This window comes from Nyctereutes procyonoides, unplaced genomic scaffold (genome assembly GCF_905146905.1).
Source record: "Nyctereutes procyonoides isolate TBG_1078 unplaced genomic scaffold, NYPRO_anot_genome, whole genome shotgun sequence".
Lineage (NCBI taxonomy): Eukaryota > Metazoa > Chordata > Mammalia > Carnivora > Canidae > Nyctereutes > Nyctereutes procyonoides.
In genome coordinates this window covers 18,982,439-18,994,999 of record NW_026575122.1, presented here as the reverse complement: position 1 = coordinate 18,994,999, position 12,561 = coordinate 18,982,439, and the positions used below count along the sequence as shown (strand labels likewise).

Here is a 12,561-nt window from a genome sequence, read left to right as displayed (position 1 = left end):
TTTATTAAATTTTCTGTTTTGAATGAAATAGCGGAAATATCGTTTTTCCATTCAGTTGTTTACCCATAAATGTACGCTCAGAAGAGAGATGTCTTAATGGAAGAAGCAGGATTGAAGCATAAGTGAAAACTTTCCTCCAAGAAGAGATCCGGAAAGGTTACGGTGAGCCACAGTTACTGAAGCGTACTATATATTTCTGTGCTCTTGCTTTTTTAACCTGTGAGATGTGACCTGATTTTTCCCTTTCATTCAAGGTCATCACTAAACTTACAAAAAATCAAAAATAAAATAGTACAAAGGAGGAATAGACAAAGGAGAGTTTAGGTGCATATTTTAAAATACCACATTGGTTTAAAATAACTTAACGATGAAAGGGTCACTTAAGAAGGGCACTGCTTAAAATTTAAGCAGGCAGTAATGGAAAGCGACAGACCTCAAACAATTTAAGTCTTTCACAGCTGAGTGAATTCACAGTGACAGCAAGACAAGGATGTGCTAACTTACCTCTGCAGGACCTTGGCTATTGCTTCATAGGCTCTCCCCAGGCTGAGATCATCATCCAGGTCTGTGGAGATTTTACTGTAAGTGTTAAGGACCTATCAGGAAAAGAAATACGTATTAAATATCCAGCACGGCCAGATTCACTGATGTTTCATTTCGTAACAGAAAAAGATTAAAATTAATAGTTGTTTCTAATGTCTCCATAAAATACTTTTTTGTTTATTAAAAATTCATGTTGGTTTGGTTTATTTTTATCTATAGCATAACTTGTTTCACAGCAATGTCTTTAAGCCATGACAGTGAGGTCTTACTTTTGTAAAAATAATTCTTTTCTTGCACAATCCAAAATCTTCCAATTTATGGAACTTAGGTGTGAATAAATAATTGAATGGTTTACAACGTTATTTTAAAATATGGTACTATTATCTAAGGTAATAGAAGGCAGATTATAATATTCTACTGGGGTAGCTTAAATATCACTTTACTTTCTATAAATAGCTGTTTTGAAAAGCATGAATTTAGGTGCTAGGCAATTTCTAAATCTATCATTTTATTAGATGCATATCTCACAGTTTGTGCATGTATTGGGTATACACTAAAAATATTTCTTAAAAATGTACTTCATTACCAACCATCTCCTCAATAATCAGAAGATTATGGCTGCCACAGCCAAACATATGATCTTAATTTAATTTAACACTGATATCATTTTTATGGTATAATTTTCCTTTTTATTCTTTTTTTCTTTCAGTGGCCAGAAGGAGGAAAATACATAAAACAAAATTCCTATTCTTCCTTCTTCCTTTATTGTTACTTGACCCAACCTATTACACACATGAGGACACAGGAAATCTCCAAAGACCTCTATGGAAATCCTTTTTGCACATTTTCTAAGACAGAATTAGTGAAAGTCATTTGACAGCCGTTGAGAGAGAGTCAGGGTGAGGGAGGACATAAATACGTGCTGTATGCTACTGCCTGAATTCGGCAGCTTGGAAGATTTAAGTATTAGAGGCAGTGTTGATATTTGACTCTACTTTCTTAAGGTTAATATTTGGGAAATAATTTCAATGAGGCCATTGTGATACCTCATAAAATTTGTTTTGTGAGTGTGTTTTTTATAAGTGGCTGCTCATTGATATAACGCTGATATTAAAGTTTACTCATACATAATGACCCAGTGTTTTAATTCCTGTTAAACCTACAAAGATCAAAATTTTCATTCTTAATTTTAAGCCTCTTAATATGCCTTGTATAAACCTGAAAATATCCTTTTCACTTTGTCTTGCATAACTGACAACATCTACACATTAAGTCTGATATAACTTGACATAGACCTTTCTCAGTTAAAGGGCAGAATTCATGAATTTTGTGAATTTATAAGAGACTTTATTGAATCTAAATACCAAAATATTTAGAAAGAGACCTTCTAGTGTCTTTTCTGGTCCATATATCTTTATATGACATTCTACAACTTTAAGATTGAGTATTTTTATATTTCCTGCCACAAACTATTTATTTAGCAAATATTGTTACTGTGTACCAGGTACTATGTTAGACTCTAAGAAATCTTCCATACAAGGGAACATGCTTGCAGCCCTGAAGGCATTTACAGTCTTGTGGTACAGAGCTTTGGGTTGATGTACTACTCAAATTAGCAGGATTCCCCAGGGCTTATCCCATACTTATACTGCATACTCTCCCATGCCGCTGGCCACCGAAGCAGTACAGCAAATACCCACAGGCACCCATTATCTTAGGGGTATGACTCTTTACTCTGTGGATAAGAAGGTAGGTACCCAAGAAATTACAGGTAAATACTTCAGTGCTGATGACTCCTATCCCACACAGGTGTGCATGATTTCTTGGAAGCAGCAGGGGTAAAAACGAGCTCAGTCTGGGCTTTTGGTTTTGCTTTCAGACTTGACTCCATAGAAGCTTCCTCCTGGAGCCAGATGTGATCTTCTGGGATGAACACTAACCTCAGAGTAAGAAGACTTGAACTCAAGTCCTTTCACACATTTTTCCAGGAAAGTTCCTGAAGAACTCTTCTTCAGAAATGAAAAAGAAAGAAAAAAAAAAGAAGAAGAAGAAGAAAAAAAAAAGAGAAAAAAAAAAGAAATGAAAAAGAAAACCTGTTTCTGAGAGTTGTCGTGAGAGCCACCAGGAGATAATATAGATTGCTATGTAAACCACAGGACAAGAATTCTTTGGGAATCTGTTAACCAACCACTAGTGAACAGCTCTGATAGGGGCCTCCCTCAAAGTAAAGGCAACATGTTTTAATTTGTGGATTGAGAGAGCTCATGCATCAGCTCACACATTTTACCTAAAAACAGGAACTGTATACGTAGAGGGAAGCATTTAGTTCATTACTGGCCCAGTCGGGAAACAATGAATGACATGATGTCCAAACTGAAGACCTACAAAGCACCACAGAGGAGCTCATCTAAATCAGACAGCACCTCTGCTCCTCAGGAGTGTGAGCTCTAGCGGGAGACAGGAAATGCAGACAGGTGACAAGGAAACACAAGGTGAAATTCAGCAGATTGGGGAATCCTGCAGTTCGATCTAAGGGGAGTATAAAGGACATTGCTAAAATACAAAGGAAAAACTCATAAAAGTGGAAAAATAACATAAGATTACTAAGATGTTTTATGTTGCTCTTATGGTAAGCTACCATACCTGCTTTTTAATGAAAGTAGGTAGGGTATAATTTCCAAATGAATAAACATTAATTTTTTTAAATCATTAGACAAATCATAGAATTTTTTTTTACAAAGAATATACTTCGATTGAGAAAATACAGTATGCAGATCTGAGGGATCCACTGTACTTGACTGCATATCCCTCAAATAAGCGGTATGTTGGAAACAACCCCAGGGTCTAGAATGTTAAATTCTATCATCACAAATCAAAGATAAGAGGATAGAATAAAGACTCTCCGGTGCAAACTATTTTGATGAATTTGAAATTCATTATGCATCTTTAAACTTTATTGACAATGAACTTAATCAACCTTTGTCAAATGACAAAGGACAAAACCGATTAAGTACAGTACTAGGTAAATTTAAATAAACACCAAAATGCACATGATTACAAGGTTATCACAGTTGGAAAAATCAGTTCATATGCCTAATAAATATTGAGTGCTACATGGCTACTCAAATTGCTTCAAAAATTTCAGTGAATAATGGAGATGAAGCATTGAAAACTATTTTACTTGAAGTTTTAAAGACAATGGGCTTTATCTTCCCACTAGAATAAAACTGATTTACCTGAAAAGGCATTTCCAAATAAAATCCAAATTCTTAAAATGAGATAATTTCTATTGATCACCTAGAAACAAAGCTAATAGAATACCCAGCATAAAAAAATGAGAATGTGCAAAAGAATAATGCTGGCAATATGTGACGAACTCTTTGAAGAATTGTTTGCTGTGAAACAAAATTTTAAGGATCATTAATTTCTTTTGCTGCAATACCCTTCAAGGGAGCATTGGACTTAAGTCAAGATTGTCACCTGTCAACAAAGTGAGTGGGAGAGGGGGAAGAAAAAGAGAGAGAGAGAGAGAGAGAGAGAGAGAGAATGAGAGAGAGAGAGAGATTGAGAAAAAAGAATAGAAGAGTAGCCCTGTCCTCCCAGAAGATTTTAAGAATAAATTTTGTGCCTGAACTTTGGAACCTTCAAGGACAGATACATAAGAAGTCATTATTTAGTCTATTAATATCAAAATACCCAATTGTTTTCTCTTCTTTACATGCTGAGGATTTCCAGTATGAGGGTGCCTTGGAACAAAAGAAAATGATCCATTTTATATTGACCCCCACTTTTTGTCTTCCTCTATTTTCTCATTCATTCTTCATCCCCCTGCCACTTCTCTCTTATAGTCCCCTTACTTTAGACAATAATAACACATACAAAAAAATCGCAGCAATAATGGCTCTTATATTTGTTTTCACAGCTGAAACTTGCTTAAACCACGATAATGACCATCACTCCTGGCCTATCTTTCCCAGATTAGATGGAGTCCTCTCTGCACCCCTCTGCCAGCCAGCTGTTATAAGAAAACACTGTCCCAGTCAATTTGTTTTAAAACCTTTATGCATTTTAACATTATTGTAGATTCACATGCAATTGTGAGAACTAATACAGAGCACTCTCATTTATCCTTCACCCACATAACATCCTGCGTTACTACAGTATAGTAGCATAACCAGGAAATTGATGTTGATATAATTCACCCACTTCATTCAGATTTCACAAGTTTTACACATGCTCCTCTGTGTATATATATGTGTGTGTGTGTGTGCACGTGCATGTCAGTGTTAATTTTATGAGATTGTATCACATGCATCTATTCATGGAACCACCACCACCATAGTCAAAATATAGAAAATGCTATCACTACAATGATTTCTCATTTTACCCTTTCATTTTTAGTTATGTGTGCTGCTTGGAAAAGAAAGAAGAGAGGTGGAGGAAAATATGTTTTCTCTTTTTTTTTTTGGGGGGGAAGGGGAAAGAAAGGTCTGCCTTAGAAAACATTCCAAAATACCTTGGGGTCTGCCCTGTTCCCATTTGATGCACCTCCCTCACCCTGTGTGTTTGTATTTCACCAGGGAAATTTCCTCAGCTGAGTGATAGATAGAAGGATAATAGTTGGTTAAAGTAGTTCATACATACGTATGAATGACTCAAAGATCACTAACTGCCCAGAAGTTGTAGTGCTTTTTGTTTTGTTTTTTAAGATTTGCTTATTTTGAGAGAGAGAGAAAAAGAGAGAGAGCAGGGGGACGGGCAGGGGGAGAGAATCTCCAGCAGATCCCTGCTGAGCATAGAGCCTGATATGGGGCTGGATTACAACTGAGCCAAAATCAAGAGTTGGACGCTTAACCTACTGAGTTAACCTACATGCGCCCCTAGAAGTTGTAGTTTTAAAAAGGATGCTTGCTAGCCCCAAATCCCTTCTTCTGGGTGGAGTTGTATGCAGTCTAACAAAATGAAATGAAGCAGTTCAGATAGTGTGTATGGGATAATTTGGGGCAAGTTTATAAAACAAACAACAAAAAGGCCAGCTTTCACTTAAAATTCGGCCTCATGATACGATCCCTTAAGCAGGTACTGATTTTTATAACCTTTTTTTGAGGGGTCCACTTCTATACCTCAGGTTTTCTAGAAGCTTCACACACTTTCTTACAATCTCCTTATTACAGAAGAGATGAAAAAAGGGAAGAAGGGAAATGTGTATCAGCAGCTGTGAAGGTCAGGTGTTTGGAAGTCACTGATACCTAAAAGGTAACTCCCTCTCATTATTGCTTTCTTCATAATGCTCAACCTTCAGAACCAATGTATTATGCAAAGTCCTCTTCCAGTATATTCTATGTGATCATTAGATGTAACTGCAAGATAAATATATATATATATATTTTATATACACAATGTATATTACATGTCTGTATATGTAATAGAGATCCATCTCTGCTCTTAAAGGCCTTACTAAGGCAATAAGATTTATGGGCATTGATATTATATAGTGCTATAAGTCTGTATAAAGGGCTAAAATTCTAGTCCAAAAGCATTCATTAAACAAAGACTGGGTGTCTCCTATGGGCCAAGCTTTGTTCTAGGTGCTAGACATACATCAGCAAATAATACAAAACCCCTTCCCCCATGCAGTCTACATTGTATCTGGGCAATGGGGAGAAAATTTGTAATCGTATGAATAAATTGAGTGAATTTCAGATAGTGTAGGAAGATGAAGAACTGGGAAAGACTTACTAAAGGAAGAGAAACTCAATCTGCACCTTAAAGGCATGACAGGATTGGGTCAGTGGTGACAAGGGCAGCTTGAACGAACATTTGGGGAAGGGAAGGAGTGCTACAATGGGAAAGAAACTTTACCAGAGTACACAGAAGCAACAGTGTCCAGAAGAAAGTCTGCTTTAAGGTTCACCCATAGAATGTTTATCTAGTAATGTGTACTAAGTAATCACAGTCTTAATGGATGCTATTAAATAATAAACACTCAAGTTGCAATTTATCTATTTGATTACAAGGGATGAATTTGATTATTGTTTTGAAGGTAAGGTGGGTTATTCATTTTTGTTCTTTATTCTACATGCACATAAATGCAGTCTTTTGTAGGACTTTTTTTAAATTTTTATTTATTTATGATAGTCATCTGAGAGAGAGAGAGAGAGAGGCAGAGACACAGGCAGAGGGAGAAGCAGGCTCCATGCACTGGGAGCCTGACGTGGGACTCGATCCTGGGTCTCCAGGATCGTGCCCTGGGCCAAAGACAGGCGCTAAACCACTGCGCCACCCAGGGTTCCCTGTAGGACTTTTTTTATTCATAGTTTTTGTCTTTCTACTTTCTAGGCAGCTCAATGTGTTTGGTTGAAATATGCCACATCCAAGATTGTGCAGTTGCCTGCCTTGTTTCCCATTATCCAAGTTTAATTTTTTTTAAAGTAGGTTCCACACCCAATGACCTTGAGATCAAGACCTGAGCTGAGATCAAGAGTCGGACACTTAACCGACCAGGTGGCCCTCAAAAGATTTAATGCAGAGTTGTTCCCGTATCTAGGAAAATGAGAGGAAAATATTCTTTCTCCCTCTGGCACAGTACTGAGCATGCATAACTCAAACTAATACAGATCAATGACAAAAGGTTTAAATTGGCCTCTATGCTCTGGTCAGTGACCCTATCTTTGTTTCTGTAGGAAAACAATGCATGAAAACCACCACATAAAGTAAGTTCTAACATTTAGCCCATTTGGGATGGAAATTTTGTAATTTTGCAAAAATTTTAAAGAAAACAATCCTACTTTTACTTCAATTTTTCGTAATTGTTTTCTATGTACATTCCTTTCTTCACTTACCACCCTCCCCCACTGCTCTCTTCCTTAGTTAATTCAATATTTGAAATCAGTAGGGACTCCTCCTCTGAGGGCATAGACCAGGCTTTGGAGGAGCCTTATGGGATAATTAATCAAATTTCCCTCTGGGTGTTCACATTTTTTTTTCAAAACCATAGGCTTTCAAGTCACACAAGTCTACTACTGAGCTGAGTGACATGTGTCAAGTGACTTACTCTCTCTGAGCCTATTTCCTCAGTATAAAATGGAAATGAATAAAGTCTACCTGGAAGGGATGTTATAAGGTTCCAATAAGATGAGGTATTAATAATACCTACTAAAGATTTGAATAAAGCAAATGCTTAATTTCCCCAAATGCTTACCTTACTTATCTAAGTGGCTCTCAAACGGGGGGTGATTGTGCCCCCTAGGGTATATTTGGTAATGTCTGGGAGATATCTGAGGTCGTCATAATTGGGAGGGTTGCTACTGTCATTTACTTAGTTAAAAAGAAGCCAAGGATACTGCTAGGTACCCTACAATGCACACTGTAGCCCCAATAACAAAGAATTTTCCAGCCCAAAATGTGAATAGTGTTGATGTTAAGCAATCTTGATTTAGCTTTTGCCTCAACTATTTTCATTATTGGAAGCCACACCCTTGTGAAGCCAGCCACTCTATCGCTGAAGAGTTAATGAGAAAAACTATTGGTTAAGTTAAGTAAAATCTGTTACTTCCATGTGCTCACCATGATTGTGCTTTGTGGGACAACACAGAACAAGTCCATCCCTCATCCCGGACAGTCCTACCAATACTGAAAGATAGCTGTTGATACCCTCCTCAAAGCCTCCAAACATATAGAGTCATCCAGGAGACTCTGAAATGAGTGAGAACGTAACCCCAACAGTTTAAACACATTTGAATGTTTCATTTCTAGTTTTGTCTGAGTTCTGGAAGAGTTTAAATAAATGCACCTGGACCATAAATGTCTATGAAACCATAAAGAGGGATCCATTGGGTTTGTTTGTAAAGAAGTCAAGTCTATTATCCAGGGTGTATTTTTTACTTCCTCTTCCCTGCCCACCATAAAAAGATAGTGCAGCCAACAGTCTGTTTGTTATACATCTTCTACACAAACACAAAATTGTGCCATTTCATAACAAAAGTTTGGCACTGTGCTCAATTCCGTGCATTGCTTTGAGGAGAAAAAGGCAATGATACAGATTTACTCTTGTGCAATAAACAATACAGAAATTTAAAAAAAATCCAGTTTGCCATCTTGTGCTTGAAATCAATGTCAAATCTGATAGGAAATACATTTATTCTGATTTCTGGCAATCTAACCCCCTTTAGCCATTTCACAGTTGGTGAGCAGAAAGGATGTTTCTGCCTCATTTACAGTGTCTGAGCATGATTCAGACAATCAACTGCAACATTAGTCAAAGAAATCAGTGGCTAATGATTTCTGACAAGCACTGCAGTAACAGGCTGAGGACCAGACTGGACCATAGCAACATTCTGAGCACTTTACTGGAGCCAGCAATCAGAGATGGAAAAAATGAGGGTAAGCAGAACTGGTCTCATATCACTTATAGGCTCTTAGTACATCTTTTGCAAAGTTATAGTATCTGGACAATCCGTGAATACAGCTATCCTATGCTACAGATCTATTATATTGAATGAGCAAGCACTGAGGACAAGCAAGGTATGCAGCTCTGTAAACTGTAACACACAAAGTAGCTAAATATTTTGCATTCTGCTGAAACTATATTCTTAAGTTAGGAGCAGGCTAGCCTTACTATTTATATTGATCATTTGGAGTGTGAAATCCCTTTTCCTGAAATGCATTACTCACCATTTGGAATAACTGTTACATACTGTTTACATTGCCTGACACTAACAGGAAGGCTATGTGGTCTAGTGCAGAAAGGATTGAATGTTAAGAGGTATGAGTTCTAGATTCTCTCCTGCCATTAGCTCAGGGTGTGGCTTTGACAGGTCACTTGCTTACCCTGAGCTTCAGTATCCAAGTCTGGAAGATAACGGCGTAGTACCAAATGATCTATAATTCTCCCTTTCAAAAATATTAGTTGGAGTTCAGAACTCTATATTGATATATTTACTAATATAAGGTAGGCTCTGGTTGTTTTCAATAATTTCTTCTTGGCTTTAAAGTCCCTGATAAATCTATTTTGATTTTTTGTTTGTTTGTTTTTAAAGATTTTATTTATTTATTCATGAGAGACACAGAAAGGAGAGGCAGAGACAGAGGCAGAGGGAGAAGCAGGCTCCATGCAGGGAGCCCGATGTGGGATTCGATCCCAGGATCCCAGGATCACACCCTGAGCCGAAGGCAGACGCTCAACCGCTGAGCCACCCAGGCGTCCCTATTCTGTTTTTGTTTTTTCTTTTTTCTTTTTTCTTTTTTAAAGAAACAAAATGATGAGTCCTTTCATTCAACTGAAATGTCATTTTCATACTTCCCTCTCATTTGAAAAATCACACATATTCCTAATGACTTGCTTTTTTAAAAAAGGATTTTATTTATTTATTTATTCATGACAGACACAGAGAGAGAGAGAGAGAGGCAGAGACAGAAGCAGGCTCCATGCAGGGAGCCCGATGTGGGACTCGATCCCAGGTCTCCAGGATCACACCCTGGGCTGAAGGCAGCGCTAAACTGCTGAGCCACTGGGGCTGCCCCTAATGAATTGCTTTTTAAAGAATGTCACTAAACTAGAATAGCTGATAGCAAGGAGAGCTGAATCTGCAATGTTTTGGGTTCATAATAAATAGCAGTTGCTACCAATGCAATGATCAGGTCTCTTCAAAAAAAGCAAATTTTTCTTTTCCCACTTAAAATTTTTAAGAATTTGATGAAAGTTCAAGGCTATCCTTAAATTATGTAAACTGAATTAGAATTGTTAGTTTATCTCTCATATACTACAAGTTTATATTGTATTTTCAAAGGCTATAAAGATAGAAATAAATCTCAAGAAAATTCCAAGAATCTCCTTTTACATAAAACTCTCTCTCTAGATGTCCAATATACAGAGGACTCTCAAACCCCAAAATATTGAAATAGAATTACACTTGCAGTTAAAAATAAAAATTTTCTGAATAGTAAGTTGGAACCTATTGCCTGAAACTGCCATTTCTAAATTGGTCATTAGAGTTTTGCAGTATGTTTATGAGAGACATATTTGTGAAGAATTTCAATTCTAATTCTCAATTATTTTCTATACTATAAATCAGAAAGCATAAAAATATTTATCCTATACAACTCAATCATAGTATGAGTTTTATTTACAGCTCCTTAAAAAGAAATTTTCCCTACCCTTAAGTTCTTGCTAGGAAAACTCATTGGAGACTTTGTTTTATATTTTGCTAGAAGGCCCTTAACCAAGGTCAGTCCAGTAATCTATCAGGTGGCCTGACATAAAAAGTTCTATTTGGTGGGAGACTATAGTGATTAGTTAGTTCTATCATGCTGTCTTAGGAAATTCAAACCCATTGAGCAGTTGGTAATGGCTGAGTGAGGAGGTACTTCAAGATAAATGAACATCAAGAGAGTGATTGAGTTAGGTCAATAAAGTGAATCCAACTGACCGCTGCTGCTGAGGGGATAATAAGAAAACTCAGCTCCTCGTGTTCTAGGGATCCTCTAGTTCCCAAGAATCTGTCAGTCCATGAGACCCAACCATCTCCTGACCCTAGGTATCCATGGGATGATTCCTCTCATTACCACAGGAATCTCTACAAGTTCTTTCCTTACTTGAGGTAAACTGAATGAATCTCTTTCTTATACCTAAAGAATAAAACAGAAGTATTGAGAGATAAAAGGGCTCTCTAGAGCTAAAGTGGCAAGTAAATAACTTCAAGGCTTTTCCCCCACCAAGTTTCCCAGTGAAAGATAGTACAGGATAATTATTTCCATGGCAGTTGGCCAGCAAAAACAGGTTCTATAAAACATGATGAGAGACTTCATTTTCAGCAAAGATTTTGAATGAAAAAAAAAAAGGTTTGTGTATTTTTTTAAACTAGGAAATTCTCAAACTCCACTTGGTTATGTTTATATGAGGATGAAAAGTGATTGTGACAAATGATTCCATTATACCTATGATAACATTACCAGTAATTTCAGTTGTCTGTTATTTATGGAGACTAAAGATGGTGGTGGCAAACTGAATCAAATGAAGTGCCAGGCAAATCTAATTTGACCAAACATGTATTGTCACTCACTTTGCCAGTGCAAAGATGTCAACATTTATGTCTTGCTGGAATGGAATGTGTGGGATTCTGGGAGCCTCTCTGCAGCCATACAGACCTTTCGCTATCAGGAATGAGCCCACTGCTGTCCACCTCCACCATCCTTTTGCCTGCATTGCTCTTTCTTATTTCACATTTGACTCCTCCAGTCCCTGCGCACACATAGACCATTTCCTCATGCTAGTCCAGCACTCACCACAGGATCATATGTATCTGCTTATTAATATTGGTCTCTCTACTATTAGATCGTAAGTGCCATGAGGACAGGAACCATATCTGTTTTGCTTTCCATTATATCCCAAGCTCCTAGTTTTATGTTAATGCTGAATATTGTTAGATGAATACAATAGAGCCCTTGGAAGGGTCTGGTAGTGAAGTACTTGCAGAAAAATCACTATGGATATAATGAGCTGTTGTATTATAGAATATTCTTATAATTGTATTATATTAATAATGTATTTATAATTATATGTTCTCTTTATAATAACATTACATATAATTAATTGGCTTAAAGAAAAATAAGCTCTTATATAAATTAAGTATAAAATTAATATATATTAAATATAATACACATTATAGTTTATTAATTATAACACACATTATCGTTTATATATTAATTATATTACATTATATTATATATGTTTTGCGTTTTATCTCATTCAATAAAGAAAAAAGATATGACACTTTGTAACTATGGTAAATGGAAAGCGTGGGAAATTTTTTAGCCAGTCTAAGAAATCAAGTATCAGCTGGCAGGCCAAATTCCTAAAAGAGGACTTGAATGACTTTTCAAAATGACATAAGAACACCCTCCTAAATGTGTGCTTGTTTCATCTAATCATATTCCCAAATGACTAAGTTTCCCCATGATGAGCCCTTTATGCTCAGTAAGGACAAACAGATCCAAGGCTGAAATTGTTAAGAGTAGTCA

General features: G+C 36.7%; 1 protein-coding gene across 1 annotated transcript in view; it reads right to left on the bottom strand.

The window, feature by feature from the left end:
- TTC29 (tetratricopeptide repeat domain 29) overlaps positions 1-12,561 on the bottom strand; it is a 241,496-nt gene that overhangs the window by 118,383 nt on the left and 110,552 nt on the right. The window contains exon 9 of the mRNA XM_055336226.1: positions 505-596. Coding sequence (XP_055192201.1) covers positions 505-596 — 92 coding nt within the window. The remainder of the gene's footprint in view (positions 1-504; positions 597-12,561) is intronic.